The 21,548-nt window shown below is 39.8% G+C and overlaps 1 protein-coding gene across 4 annotated transcripts in view; it reads right to left on the reverse strand.

Moving 5' to 3' along the window:
• The window catches only part of LOC139947482 (dystrophin-like), a 252,509-nt gene that overhangs the window by 116,633 nt on the left and 114,328 nt on the right, over positions 1-21,548 (reverse strand). For all 4 annotated transcript variants that reach the window (XM_071945408.1, XM_071945405.1, XM_071945406.1 and 1 more), the window contains one exon: positions 10,075-10,530. In XM_071945408.1, the coding sequence (XP_071801509.1) occupies positions 10,075-10,530 (456 nt within the window). The remainder of the gene's footprint in view (positions 1-10,074; positions 10,531-21,548) is intronic.

Raw genomic sequence — 21,548 nt, forward strand, 5'->3', positions numbered from 1 at the left:
AATAAACTGCACTCATACATTTTGATTCAGGGGAGCAAGAAGGCGGCAAGGACATGACTTTGGGGCTATTTAAGGTGTCACACTTCTCATTTCTGATTTTTTTTACAATCTCTGTTGGGAGAGCAAAAGACGGGGGATACAGGTTCTGAGTGAGGGAACTCCTGCGGGGGGCTCGCCCCCCCCCCCCCTCATCTGGTTACGCCACTGCACTTTTACTACATTTGTCCATGAGAAGAAGAGTAAAGAATATCTGCTACCACTATCCCATACTCATTGCCAAAAGCCTGCGCCGTGAGTATCAATCAGCCTGCTCTCTCCCACTTGACAGTACAAGTTGGTGTAATTTTCTCTTCACACTTCGGCAGTTAATATATCAAAGAAATGACTGATTCAGTGATTGTGACAAGCTCCATATTTGTTAAGAGGTAGTTTAAGCCACGAGATATTGACTTGATCGGAGATGATGAAGATGGTGTATGACAGCGTTTCGTGCGCTCTATTAAAAAGGTTGCTTTCAAATAAACAAGACCCCGGAGGTTTGATTTCTCTGGGGCAGGGCGACTTCCTCCTGTGTAAAGGGCACTGCAAATATCACAATATCCAAGGGAATTTTGTTCATGTATTAAAGAAACACGTTGCCTTGGATCGGACGAGTTGGTCAAAACAAAAGCGTTTGTAACCGTTTTTTATATAATGCATATGGTTGGAAAGATGTTTTAAAAGTAGAATACAATGATCCACACAAGTTTGCCTCGAAATTGCGTGGTTTTCCTTCTACTGTGCGAACTAACACGGTCGGCCATTTATGGGAGTCAAAATTTTGACCCCCATAAATGGCCGACGTGTTAGTCGACGAGGTAAAAGGAAAACCACGCAATTTCGAGGCATGTTTGTGTGGATCATTGTATTCTACTTTTGCAACATCTTTCTACCCATATGCATTTTATAAAAAACGGTTACAAACGCTTTTCAAAGACCAACTCGACCGATCCAAGGCAATGTGTTCCTTTAATGCTAGGACTGTATAGACTGCTGTTTAGTTCCCAGTGAGCTATACATCAATAATAACTGATTATTATCATACCAAAGGGAACCAGCCTTTTTTTTTTCCTTCAAACCCATAGAGCTATATAGATTGACTAGAGCGCTAACACCCCGTTATACACGCACTAAAGTTTTGAAGCTGTGTGGGCGCATCCATGTTTATGTACAAACCAATACAAAAGCTTGATATTTTGTACGGCAATTGTACGGCTATTTGCATGATAGTACGTTTGTTCTTTTCTATGTGTCATCGAACCAAAAAAAAATGCAGCAAATGTGAACGCACAATCTGCTGATGAGCGTACAACTGTGAGTGTGATATCCGTCATGTTTAAAAGGCGCATATACTTTTTTAAGTCGAACTTACGGTTTTAGTAGCGCGGACAGACGCGAATGGGAAGTCACGTACGTAAGTTAGCGCTCTAGTCAATATATATAGCTCTATGTTCAAACCTCAGTTTTGCAGTATTTTATGAACAAGAGTAAAATACGAGAACCTGTATAGGCTGCCGCCATGTTGTCTAGTTCCCAGTGCCTAATACGCAATTGATAACTGACTCTTATCACATAAAAAGGCACCAGCCTTTTTTCCCTCTTCAAACTTAAGTTTAGTTACACCTGGTGACAGTGATTTGAATGAGAGTAAGAAACGCGCACCAAACCATACATGTGTCTACACTGAAGACAATCAAAGCAAACTGATCGAAACGTCGAGTTGTCAACCACCCACCGGTTCTTCTCAGAAACAACACTATCCAAACGAGATTTACACACGGTGCTACTGCAAACCTCACCTAATTATAAACTCCCACCATGCAAAGTTTCTTATCCTAAATACCTACGCTGTTGTGCAATATTACACTAGCATGATCATTTGCGAGGAAAACATTACAGAGGGGGAAAACCAGCTGCACTTAAAACATACGAGAGCCCTTTGGCAGCTAATTACACTAGAGCTACCGTTTGCAGACTCGGCTATATGACTAAACAGACATGTGCCCTTTTCGCTAATTTCAAGCAAACCACTTGATCATTGTAAGTGCTCCACCAAACGGACTCCCGAGTCTGACAGCTCTTTTATGTTACGACCAAAACAACAAAGAAATTAATCCCAACTGAAATAGATGGCATGATGAAAAGAGAAAAAGGAGAAGAAGAAAAAGAACGGGTCAGAATTGCACCTTTGTTGAAGAGTTACAATCAAACAACATAGGCCGATGAGAAATGGTTATTATGGGTCGTGCATCAAATTTTACCGGAGACGGAGACACAATCAACTTGTGTTCATCATTAAGAGAATGTTTATGAGTTTTGGTAATAGAGCTCTGCACGCTGATGAAACATTGACAGAGTTCCTGGAGGGTCGCCCACTTAGCCTGAGCTAATGAGTTAAAGTATCTCGCAAACTCCACTAAGTTTATGGAGTGAGCTGAATTGTCTTTTTACTTTATCTTGCCAGGACAACTTTACTGAACCTAAGAAGTTGACTTACCGGGGCAAAATTTCATGGCTCTGCTTACCGTAAGCAAAGAATCGCCACTTGCGGAAGCAGGGAATTCTGGGATTATGTCAAGCATATTTCACAGGTTATCAGGGAATTTTGGCTTGTGCACTACTAGGCAATCTACGCTTACCGCGCAGAGATTCATCGCTTGCATGTAAGCGGAGAATGGTGATCATAAGCGCAGAATTCGGCAGTAAGCAGAGCCATGAAATTGGGCCCTGGACTCCAACGTACACTCTGCTGGTCAGAAACACAAGACCATGCAGTCCCGTGTGCTTGACCGCTCGGCCACCATTTGACACTTCAGACAGAGTCAGGAAATGTTCAGAAAGTACAGGCATATCAAGGTGGCTATTACCTCCCCTATCCAAACAAAAAACTCCTTCCTTTACTACTATGTGCATTCTACATGTACTTCAATTACTTATAAAAAATGGATGGCATCTGCTGATCCTACTATGCGTGTTACAGAGACTTGTGGCAACACCTAGATTAGATTACAATAGCTGACACATCTTAATTACTCATGAGAAGCTACGCAAGTCAGATCACTTAAAGGTACTGCCGCCACTTTCACCAAACTCTTCCTAACTTAGGATTAATCTTAGGACTTAGGACGAGTTAAGTTCCATTCCTGAAGACATGATGACACATTGAACCCATCCCAAATTAGGATGGGTTACCCGACCTAACTGGAGATAGAATTAATCCTAGCGTTTTGTGAAATCGGCTGCTGGACACGTTTGGTAATGGTCAAAGACCAGTATTCTCACTTGGTGTATCCCAACTTCCCCAAAATATGCATAAAATAACAAACCTGTGAAAATTTAGGCTGAAATTGGTCATCGAATTTGCAAGAGAATAATGAAAGAAAAAACACCCTAGTTGCACAACTTTGTGTGTTTTCAGATGCATAATAAAAGGCTTTAGCTGAAGTCTTTTATTACTTGAGTGAGAAATTACCTCTTTCTCAAAAACTACGTTACTTTAGAGGGAGCCATTTCTCACAATGTTTTATACTATCAACAGCTCTCCATTGCTCGTTACCAACTAAGTTTTTATGTTAACAATTATTTTGAGTAATTACCAAACGTCAATGCCTTTAACATGCAGTGCAGGTGGCTGCGTTCGGGTTAATCTCCTGTGGAGCTTGTAACTAAAATCATGGCATTTCTTTCTGGAGACGGAAATATTCAGAGAGAAAATTATCTCCAGTTATCGGTGTGGAAAACTCTTCATGACATAAAGCTAATACTTGTGCACTGCCAACAGCATCATTCGGTTACATACTAAAATTGTACGAAGCTGTATTTTTTAGCCAGGGGCAATCTTTAAGTTTGCTGTGGCGGGGGTAGTGCCTCAAAAAATCTTAGCCATGCAATTTTTTGTCTTTGATACATCCATGTGGGTATTGTTGGTCTCCTTTTGTCATGTTCTAAGGGTGTTACACTATCCCCCGTTTGCTGTCAATATCTCTTGAAACTCGATCAAACATTGAACCATCTCAGGTCAAATTTCAAAGAGCTGCTGCGCAAATACAAAATAGCTGTTTTTAAAATGCTTTGTTGTGGAGAGAAACTTATTACGGGAAGTCCTCACGAGCAATAAATGTCACGTAGCACCTTGTCTGGACATCCTATTCTGCTCAGAATACTTATTCACACAAAAGAAATTCTGCATATATATGTCACATTAAACATTGGCTCAAACATGGCCCCTTGGACCAATAGTCTGTAGGTAAATTTATGCTGATGAGCACTGAACTACACCTTTTGTTCAGCAGGACTAAATTAAATAATAATAATAATAACAGCATTTAGTAAAGCTCCTTTTCAAGCGGTTGCAAAGTGCTTTAAAAAAAAAAAAGAAAAAAAAAAAAAAAATGCCGTTGCCACCTACTCCTGGGGCTGAAACAGGGTTACCCACTTTTTCAGTCCATACGGATGTAGGCTTGGGTATCAACAGTCCGAAGCCTGGCCGGTAGAGCAGAAAGCGCTTCCTCCCCAAGAAAACAAATGAAAACCACAGAAGAAACATATTAAACAAACAAGGGAGTTTTGAGATGCTTTTTGAACTGGGAATTGGAGGTCACATTAGCTAATGAAGGAGGTATCGAGTTCCAGAGTGTAGGAGCAGTGATTGAGAAAGAATGGTCTCCAGCCATTGGAGAATCCAGGGTAGTCTGGAATGATGAGTGCAGATTGTAGGCAGAATGGTGGATATGGAGTAACTCATTGAGGAATTGCAGAGCCTTATTGTGAAGAGACTTAAATGCAGTGCCAGACACTATTGGTAGTTACTCAAAATAATTATTTACATAAAACCTTTCTTGGTGAAGAGTAATGGGGAGAGGTTGATGGTATAAAACATTGTGAGAAACGGCTCCCTCTGAAGTGCCGTAGTTTTTGACAAAGAAGTAATTTTCCACGAATTTGATTTCGAGACCTCAGATTTAGGACTTGAGGTCTCGAAATCAACCATCTGAACGCACACAACTTCGTGTGACAAGGGTGTTTTTTCTTTCATTATTATCTCGCAAGTTCGATGACCGATTGAGCTCAAATTTTCACAGGTTTGTTATTTTATGCATATGTTGATATACACCAACTGTGAAGGCTAGTCTTTGACAATTACCAATAGTGTCCACTGCCTTTAAAAACAAGTGTCAGGATTTTTAACTGTATCCTTTGAGGGATTCAGAGCCAGTGAGCCATGTTCAGAGAATATTGCTTAGAAAATTTCTGCTAAGCAAATCTGAGCAGCACATCAGTCAAAAACATTTGACTGGTAACCTTATTCTGGTGAGCAAAATTGTAATGTGCTTAAATTAGTCTTTTTTTGCTAAAGCAGCTCTATGAAATTGGCCCTGGTCAGTGGATGAAACCAGACACATCTTTGAGGCACTGGATATTTCCTGATGGGAGGCATTTCCCCCAAATAAACAGGGCGTTCCACTGTAACTTAACCCTCCAAGTGGCTATACTCTGTGGGCATCCACCCTTCAAACTACTGTAATACAACACACCACTGAACACAATGGCCTACCCCGTTCATCTCTCCCAACAACTTGAGATGATACAAAAATATGTAACGCACACCCACCAAACACTTTCTGCACCCTATAAAATTACCGTCTCCCATATTGAGAGTCAAGACTGCATTATGTATCGAACATGAGATATTCACATTAAATCTGGATTCAGTACGGCTGACAAGGTTTTTCAAGATGGAGCTTGTTAAATTTCTGCTGGAATCTTTTGAAGTTTGAGATTGTTAGCTGATTTGTGATGGGCAGTTGAGCACAAATAGAGGGAAATAGTTGGGGCAATTGTGCCTATTGGTGATACAAGCATTAAAGTTTGGCGCACAGTCAGAGTGTATCATGAGAAAGATATTTGCTTGTTTTACTCCCGGTATTTTATAACTCTGATGCTCTCCAGGTGGGGTTAGGGGAGGGCAGGGACAGCTGTAGGCTACTAGGCTGGAATGTGAACCCATGACCCATCCTTGTAAAGCAGATGTCTTAAACCACTAGATCACTGAGAGCACCCAGTGACAATCAGTCAGTCTCATTTTAGCAGTTGGGTCTGCAAGAAGCATGCCTGGAAATGATTAGTAACGTCACAGTTTTGTTTTTAGGTCTAATTTACATCTAACGAGGTCTGTTTCTCATATCTTTTGTAGAGACCCCTTGCATATGAACGATGTCACCAGCCCACACTACAAGTGCCCCACTGATGTCAATGAAGACCTGTCATTGGCTGAAAGTTGTACACGGTGCATACACTTATGCATATATTCCAATATTTGACCTCAGCGATGGAGGCCACTGCAAGGTGTCTACACATTCTTTAAAAATATCTAAATCTACATGCTGATGATGAAATGTATTTATTCATTATGCAAAATCAATGCTGAATGTGAAACTCATCCTTTTAAGAAAACGATCACCGCCTCGGCAATATTGTAAACAATGCCCGAGCAATGTGTACTTAGCAGACAGCCACTCGCAGGCAGGTCTCACTGACACATCCCCAACCGTGTTGAGTTACCTCACATTGATTACATATCGCGCACATCAGTTCAGAAAGAATAACTAAACAGAAGAGACATTACCTGTAATACAATGACCATCTGTATAAACAAACCCTCTGGTAGGTAGGGGTTTCAAGTCATACATGTACTTGCCCCAAAAAACAGATGATGTTGTGCAAAGATCAAAGCCCAATTTCATAACAACTGTTACGTAGAAACTACTGCTTAGTAAATTTCTTGGCTAAGCAAAACATTACCGGGGTACAAGTCGCAGCAACGGTAACTGTACGTTATTCTTGCTGGTAACCTTTTTTGGCTAAACAAAAATGTTTATGCTTAGCAAGTCTTTGTGCTTTATGAAATTGGGCCATAATACTTCACAGTATAAAATAGTGGCAGCACAATTTTTCAGCTCACTTCTTTAGCATGGATCTCCTCCCCAGGTATAATTTCATACAGTAAACCGACACTGATCAAACTGTTGGCCTTGTGGATTTATACACCACACCCAATGTCAAGCAAGGTTGTGTGTCTATTACATTGCTGAATCCATAAAAATCAAGCAAAACAAGGGGATGGATAATGGTGAATTGGGCCTAGAATTACACATGAAGGCCATGGCCTTCGTTGCACTGGCCTTGGTGCCCATTCAAAAGTTTCCCGTAGAAATTAAGAATTTTCAATAATAGAAGTGCCCTTTGCAAAATGAAAATAGCCTTGCCCTGATTACTATTATGGCATTTTGGTGTACTTGATTGTGTACACAAATATATCCAAAAAAATATGTTGCTACGACCGCATAGATCTAATTTCGTAGTATTTCAAAAACAGATTGAAAAACAACTTCAAAAACAACTTCATTTTCTTTGAGCTTCCAAGAAGCAGCCTTGAAACATCCTTCATCTTTATAAAAAAAAATTTAAAAAAAAATAAAAAAAGCAGTTGTGTTTTCTTATCCAACAAACCATGACCAGACCCGACTCATCAAGCCACCACAAACAAACAACGAGCCGTTATCAACTTGGCTCCACGAAGCGAGTACGACACCAGCCCTAGATTAATGAGCTCTAATTACTAGGCTAGCATTACTCTATCAACCTAATAAATCAACAAGCTTCGGTGGCTGTAGCGAGCAGCGCTCTGGTTTCATCTTTCATACACATCTCCTGATGATCATGGCACCTGACAGAAATACTGTGAAAATTAAAACCCTAGGGTTGAGACTAGAAATGCAAGTAAGATCATCACAACCCCCCCCCCCCCCCCAGGCAAGGAGAGGAATTAGATTCACACTGTCATAAAAATAGTTTGGAAAGTGAGAAAAAACACTGGATTGTGTCTTTGACCACTAGAGGGCTCACTTTGATAGTGCACTGGAGAGTTGAGCAATTTCACACTATGTATGAGCACAGGTAAGGAATTTGTTGCCGGTTTGAAAACAGTTTCCCACCCGAGTAACATGCCTGTGATTTTGTTCACAGTACTCGGGAAAGTACTGAGTATACAGAGCAAACACACATCGATGTAAGGGTAAAACCAAAGTGAATATTCTTTATTCAAATTTAACATAAATCAAATATTGTCGTGTAGTTGTTGAATCTCAATGTCTTGACAGGGGTCGAAATTAAGTGTATTTCCATGGTAGTCAGCAGGGCTAGTGACCAATAATTTTTAGTAGCCCTGATTAGATTTTGGTAGCCCGAAAGACACATTATGTCTCGCGTCACGGCTCAAACTTTACAATACACCAATAACATAGTTCTTTATTGTTTGTGATGATGGTTTTTGCATTATTTTTCCACTAGCCCGTCGGGCTATCAAACTGGAAAAATGAGTAGCCCGGCTGTAAATCTGGTAGTCCCGGGCTAGCGGGCTAGTGGCAATTTCGACCCCTGCTTGATTTGTACATAGTAATCATAGACGTTAAACCAATGTTTGTATAAGAGAGATTGGCTGTTGCCAGTTTATATCCCCTTGTGGGAGTTTGCCGAGTTCCCTTGACGGGAAGATCATCTAAACAAACAAACAAACAGACTACTAAGAACCTTCCTATTACACTAAGAACATGATTCCAAGAATCAACACGGTGAGACGGCGGGGTAAGAAATCCCAATGAAGACATTATCTCTGACCTCCAGACGCTAAAATCAATGTCCTCCTGAGATCTTCCAGAGTCTCCTCGTCTCAACAGTCTCGTCTCAGCAAAGGATTCATTTATGAGGACATCATCTGTCAAGCTCCTCAGCGTTATGTTAGTAATGATATCAGCTTGTTCATAATGTGATCATCTTTTATTACTCGCAGACAAATGAGGGGAAGACGACATGAATGACCTTCAAGTGGGTTTTGATCCCTCTTTTTTCTTTTAAGATGGGACAATGACAGAATATTATGTGTTTTCGCTGGTGAATACTCTAAGTGGAGATGACATGGATATTGGTAAGAAGTTTGCTACAGGAAGGTGGGGATTTGAATGTAAATCATTCCCTCAGAAAACAAACTACAAAAATAAAAAATAACTAAATATATTTAAATACAATCCATAAACTTGGAGATTCACTCCCAGCTCTTTTCCCACTCTGTGAAGACCATTCACAGCTGTAGTGATTTCTTTTTAACAGAACAAATTAATAGCTCAATTTTCTTTAAAGAAGCGTTCACACTTTTCATGGACATTGTAATCAATTTCAATGTATTCCAAGATGCGTACATCTTTTTTCTGTGCAATAATGAGCAATTTAATCTGATGTGATGTAAATGACCAACAGAGGGCAGCAAACACACAGGCTTGTAATACAAGTAGTCTGTCCTTCGGGTTTTACTCTAAGGTACAATTACCCATAAAACTTGAGGTGTGGTTATGGTTGGCTACATTTACATAAAATGAATATTCATCATACATTATGTTCAATAAGCAGTCATTGCTGTTGAGTATGGAACTTCCAAGAAAATGGTCCATATTGACCCTATTGACCCAATTCACCTGCCGTCATCATCAGAAAAATCTTGAATGCGCCATACTGGTGTGCAATTTCACTGTGCGTTTTAAAATATAACTCTATGCTGTGCATTATGCAGCGAAGTGCGCATTTTAGGCGACGCGGCGTTAATACACGTATAACTGCCCACCAACATGGTGAGCGTGGCATCAGTCGCCGCGTGTGCAAGGAGTCAATTGACCTGTCTTTGCCATTTTAGGAGTAGATGTCCTAGCGACATAACATTGTAACACTCCATATATTTTACTAACAATCTAACTCCTAAAATGGGGAGCATGGCAGACATCACCCGCATGTTACGTTGGTGCAATGGGGTCCATTTGTGGGGTTCTTCCAGTGGTACAGTAATTCAGTGGTATCAAGACTCACTCATCTTAACTAACTGGATAGACTTATAAAGTCTGGACAGCCACACATTCAATGGGGACAGTTCAATAACACCCATGGAATCCCCCACAGGCATATTAACTGTCATAACTCATATCAACCTACCTTGAGCCGATCCTCCTGTTGTGAGAAACTATCAAAGGCTCCACCATTCAGCTCCCTAGACTCCAGCTCCTTCATGACCTCTTGAACTCTGATCCACACCCTCTCCACATCCTCCAGGAACTCCACAACAGCCGTGGGCACCACCATCCCTTTCTCTTCCTCCTTGAAGAAATCTGCCGCCTCGACACGGGCCTCTTCCTCCTTGAGTCGGGGCACCAGGGCCTCGTCCAGCTGGTAGGTGGACTGGATCGTGGTGACGGTTCGCTCGATGATCACTGCCTCCTCGACGGGGCGGCGATACTGCTGGAATTGAGACTCGATGTCCCGCCATTTTGAGCTGAGCTTCAACTGCATGGGTAGGACGACGGTTTTGGCCCCCTTGTTGGTGAGCTCGTCCCCTTCTTTAGTGAGATGTTGGAGGTCTCCACGCTTCTTTTCTAACTCTCCCTGCAGAGCCTGAAATGAAAACCACCACAATTTATTCAATTTTTAAGTGACAGGACTGAAATTTTCATCTTTGAGAGGAAACAAAGAAGGTCGTGGTAGCACTTAAAGACTAACTAACTACATCAAGCTTTTGTAGCAACAGCTATTTCATCAGAAACTTCATTGGTATCTTTGAGAGGGCAAGGCCATTTTCATTTTGCAAAGGGCATTTTTTGAAGGGGCACAAACTATTTCATCAGATACTTCTTTTGCATAGGGCATTTCCAATAGGAAAATCTTAAAGTCTATGGGGGAACTTTTGAAGGGGCACGAACTATTTCATCAGATACTTCATTAGTATCTTTGAGAGGGCAAGGCCATTTTCATTTTGCAAAGGGCATTTCCAATAGGAAAGTCTTAAAGTTTATGGGGGAACTTTTGAAGGGGCACCAAGACCAAAATAACAAGGGGCATGGCCTCCCTGTAACTCCAGACCTGATGTTACAAATGTTCTTACAATGCTATTAATTAATAATTGGGTTAAGGGCAAAGACATTTAATACAGGTATAGTTCAGTTACTATTTTTAGTGTCAGGCCAGTAAACTATTGACAGGACAAGTCTTGTGGGTTTTTTTTTCGGTTTTTTTTCTACAATTGAATAAGAATAGCTCACTATATGTAATATCCCCTCAGAAACAAAATATGTTAAAATGTTGACTTTGAGTCTGAAAAAAATACTTTCAATTCTGTTGAGTAATGAAGTATATACTTAATACCCCCATGACATACATCTGGTGTTTTATGTCTTAGTACAGTTACTATTCAAATAAAACATTTAAACTTAAAAAATATTTGAGTAGGATTTGAAACTTTGCATGGTGGAGATAAGAGTTTGCGGTAACACCATGTAATGATCTCTAAATGAGTTGATGTGGTTCTGAAAAGAACCGGTGGTTTAACTCGACGTTTCGATCAGTATGCTCTGATCGTCTTCTGGAGCTCAACATTTTGAGCTACAAGCCCTGCGATAGTGTTGATTTCTCTGCAGAATTCGTGTTGATTTCTCTCAAATTTCGTGCCCTGCATATATTCATCTGTTATTTTGATCCTTATCAGCTTAAGCAAAACCAGGGTTCAAGTTCATAAAACCTGTATGAAATATTGCTAAGCGCAGTCAAATCTTGCTTATCAGAAACTGGTTCCCAGCAAAAGTTCCATAAATTTTCCTTGTTGCAACTGGTGCCCCACTCACTTGTTTTTGCTTAGCACAGAAATATGCTAAGCAGTATTTTCTCCTTACAGCTTTATGAAATTAGGCCCTGGCTTTAACCAGACAAACTACTTGGTAAAAAATTCAGGACAACTGGCAATTGAGTACGCCACATCTGAAAGCACAGTTTTGTGCACATCAACAGCGGACGATGGACTATACCTGAAGAAGACAATAAAAATAAACCACTACAATTTCGTAGTGCTAGCTGCTGATCTGCTCAGCCTACGCACCATGCCAGGCGATATATCAATTGCAAATTGAAAACAACTCAAGACAGGTGTTACTAAACCCATTATAAAGACAGTAGGCAGTAGTAGCAAGAAGAATATTTCACATATCACTGTCATATGATAACGAGGGCAATATCCGCTGAACGTACAAGCCGGTTTACGGTCAGGAATTACAGATAGTCAGAGAGGGATTTGTGTAGGTTTATTTATTTTTCTCTGCTGGTCAATTCGATACCAAACCAGGGATCAACTATGAACAGCTGCTAAGCAGGGAGTACTATCCTACATATATAAATTAGCAGAGTAGTTTCTGTAGTATTTTGTGTGATATTTTAACTAGATAGTCTTTCAGAGCAAAATTTGAAACATGACATCATCAGTCAGAAAAGAAGGGGAAAAAATGAGTTGGTTCATTCAAAAGACGAATTTTGCACACCAGTGAAACGTGTAAAATTCAATCCTATTTTTAGTTATTATTGCCAAAGTTCAGGAATAAACCAAAAATTCTAGTAGAAAAATGTCCAGAACACATTTAAAAAGTGACACCATCGACATTTTGGGATTTAGACAAAAATGTGCACTTGGAGGGTATTTCACAACGTGGCATCATTAACACCATTTTAACGTGAGGTTACAGACTTGTCACTCCCCCCCCCCCCCTTTTCATAAGGACTTTATCTATTAGAAAATGGGTGAGTCACATACTGAATTTGACCTTAGAGTCCCTCTAGGGCACTTCCTACATGTACTTTTAATGTTTGGACCACACAGCTGTTTTCAAAAGATTCTCCCCTTTGGACCACACAGCTGTTTTCAAAAGATTCTCCCCTTTAGGCATGTCTTACATTGAATCTGATTTTGCTGTGATTTGAAAAAATTTCACTCTGAAGATGTACGACATGATGCTACAACAAATGGTATTTAATAAGTTAAGGTTAGTAGTAAACCACTGAAAACAAGTTGCACCACATGAAGTACTTAACAAATTCGTTTTTACTTTTACACCGATACGATACTCGGGGTGCTATAGAAAAAAACGGGCAAATCACTCGGGTGGGATTCGAACCCACGACCTTTGAAATGCTAGAGCAGATGTCTTACAACTAGAACACTGAGCTAGCCCGGTTGCTAGAGGCAGTTGGAATCCTATGTGTTATCAGGGGATACCACAACAATTTAAAAGATGTTAAATTTGCATCATGGATAAAGAATAAGGGAATCAATGTGTGGTGAAGAGGTTTTCAAGTAGTGGTTTAATCACAACGAGGCCTGGTTCTTGAAAATTTTACTGAGACGAAGTCGAGGTAAATTATAAAGAAACAGGCCTCGGCGGGTTTAAACCACTAGTTGAAAACCGATTCAACACACTTTGATTCCCATTCATAAATACCTTTTCGGTCAAAAACATCAACACTTTTTGGTAAAAAAAAGTAAAATAAATGCAAAAATTATAATTGTTCAATGATTTCTTTCAACAAAACACCCCTCCAGTTATGAAATGGAAAAGCGAAACTGTCCGAGGTATTTATGAATAAACATTAAAAAATAACAAAATTTCATGGTGCAGAATTGGTCCCATGTCAAGCTGTTATAACTGACAGCTTGATTCACACTGTCCTACCATGGAGCAATACAAGTTTCACAATCAATGCAACTCACAACAAGGCTGGGTTCATGAAACTACAATTAATGTACTAGTGGATAGGAAGCTGACAAACTACTTCCTATGAGTTCGCCTCAGGAAATAGCTCGTCAAATGTCAAATATCTTTAGAGCATGACTCCCTTGTTTTGTTATTATTTTGTGTCCACAAATCCCCCTTCATGTCTAGCTGTTTTCCCAATTCCCGTTTGTCTGTTTAACTCTAGTAATATTTTTAATATTATTGTTTTATCATGTAAACTTGTACATATATTTTTGATGTCATTTTATTGTTAACCAAATGTCATTAGTCTATGACTTTTTATTTGGTCTTGTATTTTTTATGAAAATAAACCAATATTGAATTGAATTGAATTGAAACTATAAATTGCCTAGAAAAGCTCTGCTGAAGAGGCAACGGTCACCAACCACAAACCAAAGAATTGCTAGCTGTGGCATCCCATTTTAAAATTCACATACCTATAATTTGTTAGATGTGCCAGAGTCAGGGGTTCTTGATCCCAACCCAATTTTTAAATTTGTTGGGACAAATAAGTAGCAAAATAAATGATTTGTGACCCCCACCTCGCGAACTACACTACAAAACACTGCGTAATCAAATGGAAACGACCATTTTATGCTTTGAAGATATGAACAGAGAAAGATTTTTTTCACAGGACTCGGGAAAGTACTGAATATACAGTACTACACACATCGGTGTATATGGGTAAAAGCCCCCAAAAATTAATACACCTACGTGCCATAAGTGAGGTGGTATGATTACTGTAGCAAGTCTCTCAGATTGAAATATTCAGAAATTGCATCAGATAAATGAAAAGGAACAGAGATTAAGAATGAGTTGGCAATGTAACGATAAGCCCTGGTGAAGATTTTTCAAGAGGCAACTGACCGACGGAGGAGTTCAGCTCCTCTTTCAACCCCCCCCCCCCCCTCCCCTATGACTAAAGGCTGAGTGAGTAGTCTTGCACAAAGATGTTTTTTTTTAATTTATAATACAAAACAATCACTAAAATTACCCTGGGATTTGTCTTCCTCCTTTTGGGGGATATACAAACTCATATTATTTACAAGCAAAAGAAATTTATAAAGTTTTGATGGAAAAAATAATTAGTACTGGTAAACCTGCAGCTACAACCATTAGTGACAAGAGCCGGTACTCTGGTCACCACACTTCACTGTCATAAAGAGGTTCTGCTTATAAAGAGTGTATTCTGGAAGTCCCAAATCTCATTTCTGCTTTGTGTTTCTTTGTTTTGTTGCCCTCTTAGAACAACGTTCCTGTCAGAAAGAGTTAATTTGGCCAGTCCCAGTGATCTTGTTATAATGATAATTGACTGTACTCTGCTCGTCATCAGGCGAATGTGTACTCCTAAATCACAAACTTTTCATACACTGTTGATCATCAATAAGAAAATACAAGAGAAATTAACACACTCCAACCCCCACCTCATAGAAACTATAAAACACATTATAACACCCCTTGCAAGTATTCTGCCTGCTCATTGGTTTAGAGCGCGTCACATGACATGTCTTAGTTTTGCTAGACGACGGCCGAGTGATAGTGCGTCGGTTTGCCATGCGCTAGTCCGAAGACTAGCACACGGCGCCGTGCGCTAGTCCGACAGACTAGCACACGGCGTGCAGTACCCAGACGTCCGTTGCGTGTACGAGGATGATAAATTAATGGTCTGTAACCATTTCGGATTGCACGACACTACATGCAACACAGTAAGTAAAAGTGTTTGCAATCTGTATTCGCGTCGTCCGTGGATTGTAGCATTCAGGTCTGTAACTAAATAATAATAGTACAGTATTTAGAAATGTTTGGGGTGTTATAAAACAAATATTGACTGCTTTTACTCGTGCAATGGTTAAAAACTATGACTCCCTCGGTGATCCCCGGAGCGTTCTATTTCCCTCGGCTTCGCCTCGGGAAAATAGAACGCTCTGGGGATCACCTCGGGAGTCATAGTTTTAACCATAGCACTCGAAGCAGTCAATATTTGTATACTATTTCCCCTATTTTCACAATGACTAGAATAAGTATTGTCGTTAAATTACTGAATCGCAATTGCTTGAATTGTGTCATTTATAATCGTAGATGTTAAAGAGAGATTGGCTGTTGCCAGCTTGGTGTTTATATCCCTTTGTGGGAGTTTGCCGAGTTCCCTTGAGGGAAAGATCATCTAAACAAACAAACAGAAAAACAAACATAAAAGCACAGTGGAAATTAATTTGAATAAATGTATGAAAGGGCCTTACTGGTCGATGCGAGGAGAAGCTACGATTGATCCAAACAGCCACTACAAGCGAGCACCAAGCAAGAAGATATCCAAGAGTTAGTAACATATCCGAATCCTTGTGATTACAAATAGCCGGTGCTACAAAACGCTGGTGCTACATGTACAAATAACTATCAAGCGTTAACAGTAGTATCCAAACACGCTATCACAAGTAGAGTTGAACCTTTCAATTACAACAAAAATTATGTCATTTTCCACTCATCATCATCTTCTTCCTATACTGTACAGAAACCTCCTCTGGAGTATACTCTCACATTGGTTGAAGTGCAAACTAGATATATGAATAATACATTGATAGTTTCTGCGGAGCGTTTTCATTTGAATTTGCACAAATTGTTTCATGTGAACATGCCACCACACTTAAATGCTGTTACACAAGACTATCGTCGCCGCTGACAAACATGGTGTAAAGTTGCTCCTTTCGTTTAAAAACCAAAGGCAGAAGGATTGTTAACTGAATGCGTATGGACTGACTTCACTCTTAAGTCAAGCGTAAACGGAGGAAGGAAACGCTAGTGGTTGCAGGCACGAGATGAATACAGAGATGTCTCAAGCAGTCCACCTGGGCAAACACGGATGGGGAAAGTTTCTCTTGCATCCTCGGTTCGGACGACATAAGTGTATTCCCAGAGCAATATCGATGTTGTCTCACTGACACTCATTCAAATGAGACATGGACAACTGGTCAAGAAAGCAATGAAAAACAGTTGACTGACTACAGTTTGTTATTTCTTCCCTCTCAACTTTTCCCAACAGGAGAAAAATCCACATCCAGATTGCGCTTGTTGAATCCGACATACATTTTGTACATACGCACATCAAAGAATATTGCACTGTTTTACATTTGTTGAAGTACCATACAACAACGCCCACGCTGCACACTTCGCAAAGAGCGTGGTCAACAAAGTCCAATCTTCTTGAGAATTCTTCACAACAACAAAATCTGCTTCTTTGAAATATCAAATGTTGGCCGAGATGTAAACACTTCTGCAGAGACAAGCTGTTTGCGCTGAAACAAAATGTAGAACTCAAGACGGCCATTAACAAGAAACCTTGCTAGTCAAGTGGATAAGATACTCGTACTTATCCAATAGAGACTCAGATTTGGAATCCCGTCGAAGTTTGCCATGTTTTGTTTTTTGGTGGTACGATTATTCCGTAAACCTCAAGAGCACTCTCCTTGTAGTAGTGTTGATAATAAAATCCTCCACTGCGAGGTTTATACACAGAAAAAAACGATGTTCAGCGTATGTCGGCTGCATGCTTCTCTTTTCCGCTTAAAAATACTCCATTATCATACAACGATATTTGACACAGAAACCTCAAAAGCACTCACTACGCAGCAGCGTTGATAATCAAATCCTTTTTCACTGCGAAGTTTTCACACACAAAACAAGGATGTTCTAAGTATGTTGGTTGCATGCTTTCTTTTCCGATCAAAAATATTCCATTAGGCATATCATTCGAAGATATTTGACACAGTTTTCATATTGCGCATATCTAATAACATACTATTCTGGCCATCAACAGAAGTTGTTCAGCTGAGAGGAACTGTGTCGTGATTGAAACACGTCACACTCTGTCTCTTACATGATACATAGCCACGTGGTTGCTGCATGCAGGTTTAATTGGTGTATCCTTTATAGGCAACTGGTGTCTGCTGTGCGTTGCATTACATCATGTCTATGTACGTAAAAAGACTATGAGTATGTCATAGCTATCTTTATATAGGAAAGCCGGCTGCGTAGTCTTTGTGACGGAAGCACAGAGTCAAGTAAGTTGGGTCCACACTTTACCCATTTGATGAAGGTCCTGTTTTCTGAACACCAGCTATAATGGCAATTCTCTTTTGAAAGGAGAATTTATTTGAACTTCACATAGGGGATTCTCCAAACCCCTGTGACTGAACTTTGCGTTCCGGTCAGTTTGTAACTAAATGCACTAGGCCTAATCCCAGCACTTAGAATCACGGCAAAACATTAATTGCTCTAATGCAAACTAAGAGACGTTTTTGAAGTCCAGATACAGATGTAGGTGAGAGAAACAACCAGCAAAATCAATGTTTTCATCCTCAGGCAATGTTGTCATGGTAACGCTTACCACATTTGTTCATCCTCATCCATACAACTCAGTTACTATGGCGACTTATCCATCCTTCAGATTTTTTTCCGACAACGGCATCATCCATTCTTCCTCCTACCCTCACAACATCACCACCTCCTGTTCCGCAGCGTTGCATCCTTCCACATGAATCTCTTTTGCATCATTGCTGGCGCATCCTGTTCCCTAGTCGTGTCCCTTCATCTGCAATTCCCTTGCATCATGCCAGAGGGATGTACATAGCTCTGGTATCTCATATCCTGATTTCTTCATCCCGGCGGTCAAAAAACAAAAATCACCGCACAGTGGGAGTTCATTAGGGCCTAAACCTGCTGCACATCAAATGTGCTTTTTGTGGCCGACTTCTATGGTGCTATTGAGTTTTTAAGGCACTGGACACTATTGGAATTACTCAAAATAATTATTAGCATAAAAACTTTTGTGGTAACAAGCAAAGGAGAGCTGTTGATAGTATAAAACATTGTGAGAAACGGCTGCCTCTGAAATCAAGTATTTTTTGTGGCCGACTCTAACCATGTACCCTAATAGCTAGACTAAAAAATTTTTTTGAATATTACAATTATTTCAGGGATCACAAAAGTAGAACAGACGCTTATCTCTTGCACACCTATTCCAAGTCAGAATTAAGATTTTCTCAGACAAGCTTGACCCAGGAGAGCAAGAAAACACAAACCTGTGAATTCCACTTGCCTCAAGATGTCAGGTACATCGTGCTTTAATTGACTCGGAAGTTACTGGAGGACTCAATGTCAACATGCATTGAATCTTAAAGTTGCCAGCTTCTTGAAGATGCCTCTATCAATCAATGATGGATCTCAGTAAGGCCATTTACTCCTGTGCTAATCTTAGTCTATATTAGACCTGTCACATATTTGGGATGGCTACAGTGTCAATGCTAAAAGCCTGCACAATCTTCAGATATTAATGGATCTATACTTAACGGTGGAACGAAAGTGATCAGTATGACCACGCAGATGTGAATAATTTTCAACTTAGCACATTTTGATGTCCTTGTCCCAAAAAATATACCGCAAAGCATTTTGGAAAACCGAGTACTGGGGTGGGTTTATAGTCATGTATAGCACTGCTTCAAAATCAGCGCACCATGATGGTTGTTCGTTAGTGCTTGGACTCTGAATTCACTCAGAATCATTTGTGCAATTTGGGACATGCATGGGCTATTGGACATAGATGAAAAATGAATCAAACTTTTTAAAACAAAACTTTTAGTTTTCTGAGCACTCTCTGAGAAATATTAGTTGAATGTTCTCACCTTATTTACCCCAAGACACTTGTTTTTTTTTTTACCAAGAAATCTTAGAGCTATGTGTAGGACGTACACAATTAGAGTTGCTTTGTGATTAGAGCAAGGTAAAATAATTCAATGTGTCCATACATCTGTTTACACATGATTTAACACAGGCATGCCGGCCATGATAACCTCCAATTTTGTTGACTGAACTAATTTACAGTTAGTTAATATGCAATTAGGAATTCATTAGAGAAAAGGAGAACTGTCACATGTCATGAGTCTGAGGCCTATCCGAATTGGCGACTTCGGCTACAGCTATGGCTAGGGCGCGCGCGTCTGCTATTCTTCAACACTGACAGACGCGCTGATCTAGCCGTAGCTGTAGCCAAGGTCGCCAATTCGGACACGGCCTTACACATGTTCATGTCCATTTATATGTACCCCACCGAAGTTAATGATTAATTGTTAACATGGCACATTTTACAGTGACATACGCGAACATATTCTTTCAAATTGTCTGCAAGCCTAGAATACTTTGAGGCTACAGAGAGGCCCTTGGTGCCCTCTTCAAAAGTTTTGCATAAACTCATTATTTTCCAATGAAAGTACTTTCTTCAAAGTATAAAAAAAACTTGCCCTCCCAAAGATGAAATTTCAGGCTTGTCTTAAAGGATAAGTTTATTATTTTGTGGTGTGTTGCTACATGTACGTTAACAAAATTTAAATGTTTTTTGTACACATGTTTCATAAAGTCAACTGTGCCACAATCAAAATACCAGGGGTGGGAGTCACTGCTGACAAAAAAAGTGTGAAACTGGGATCCAGATCTTAGGAGGTACATTGAAATGATTGCATTAACAACTTTCGATAAGTCCTGCCGTCGATTTCACAAAACTCTTCCTAACTTAAGACTAATCTTAGGACTTAGGACGAGTCCCAACCCTGCACTGTAGCATGCAGACTTTAAGATTAATCCTAAGTTAGGACGAGTTACTCGTCCTAACTCGAGATAAGACGAGTCCTAACTCTTTGTGAAATCGACGGCTGGAGTCATCAATTCCAAGCAGCTTCTGGGGAGAGTATTATCAGCATAAAGATCAAACACCATCACTTAATACATTTGGAGATAAATCAGCATTGTTTGTTTAAGCAAGTAGACCATTTATAAACAATTTTCCTCAAAGAGGTGCCCTGTACAAAGGAAAATAAATGCATTGGTGCCCCTGCAGTCAATTTCCCAAAATGCTAGGATAAACCCGAAAAGTTCGGACGAAAAACCCATCCTAACTTAGGATGGGTTGAATGCATCCTAACGTCTATGGATATGGAACTTAAATCGTCCTAAGTCCTAAGATTAATCCTAACTTAGGAAGAGTTTGGTGACATCGGCTGATGGCCCTTTAAAATGAACATCATGCCTGCTGTATGAACATTAAAAACATGAATTCATATCCAGCCACAGACAGGGTGTCCATGTTTCTTGCATGGATTTTTAATGTTTAATTTGCAATGTGTAAATTTCACTTCAATTGGAGCTGGAAAGAAGAGACTGGAATGCTAACCCAATAAACGTCATGTGCCTCGGGATATTGTTTTATGTTTCAAAGTCAGGTTTGTTATGCCGTAGAGCAGTGGCTATGCAGACCATACAAGGGTCTTCAACCCAATGGGTGATTTCTCCCTACACTACACACCTACATGTACCTACACAGGGATAGTGCAAGCTTTCAACGATCGTGTCTTGGATTTTCTTTTCTTTTTTGATATTTTTATTTTTTTATTTTTTTTTTTTTGGGGGGGGGGGGGTTTGGATCCATAAAACCACAAGGCTTGTACACCTTTCCTCAAACAATTAATGATAATTCAAGTGCTGTTGAAATGTGAAGCTTTTACTGTTCAGTAAACAGTTTGATTATTTCAATTTGTGGCGATAAAATTACATTTCATCAGAATATTCATTGGCACAATGTGTTTACATGTAAGTGCACAATGAGAGGGAAAATTTAACGAGAAAATTATAATAACTAATTTAACTCCTTTTTGGGGATAATTTTTCAGCTTGTGGGTGTTATTTGTGAAGTTTTTTTAGAGTACTTTGAAAAAAATACATGTATATATTTCCACTACAAATTGGGGATTAAAAAATCTACCTTGTGCAGTCTGTGACAAAGGTTATTCACAAGATATGAAACACAGATGCAACTTC

This window comes from Asterias amurensis, chromosome 14 (assembly GCF_032118995.1).
Source record: "Asterias amurensis chromosome 14, ASM3211899v1".
Lineage (NCBI taxonomy): Eukaryota > Metazoa > Echinodermata > Asteroidea > Forcipulatida > Asteriidae > Asterias > Asterias amurensis.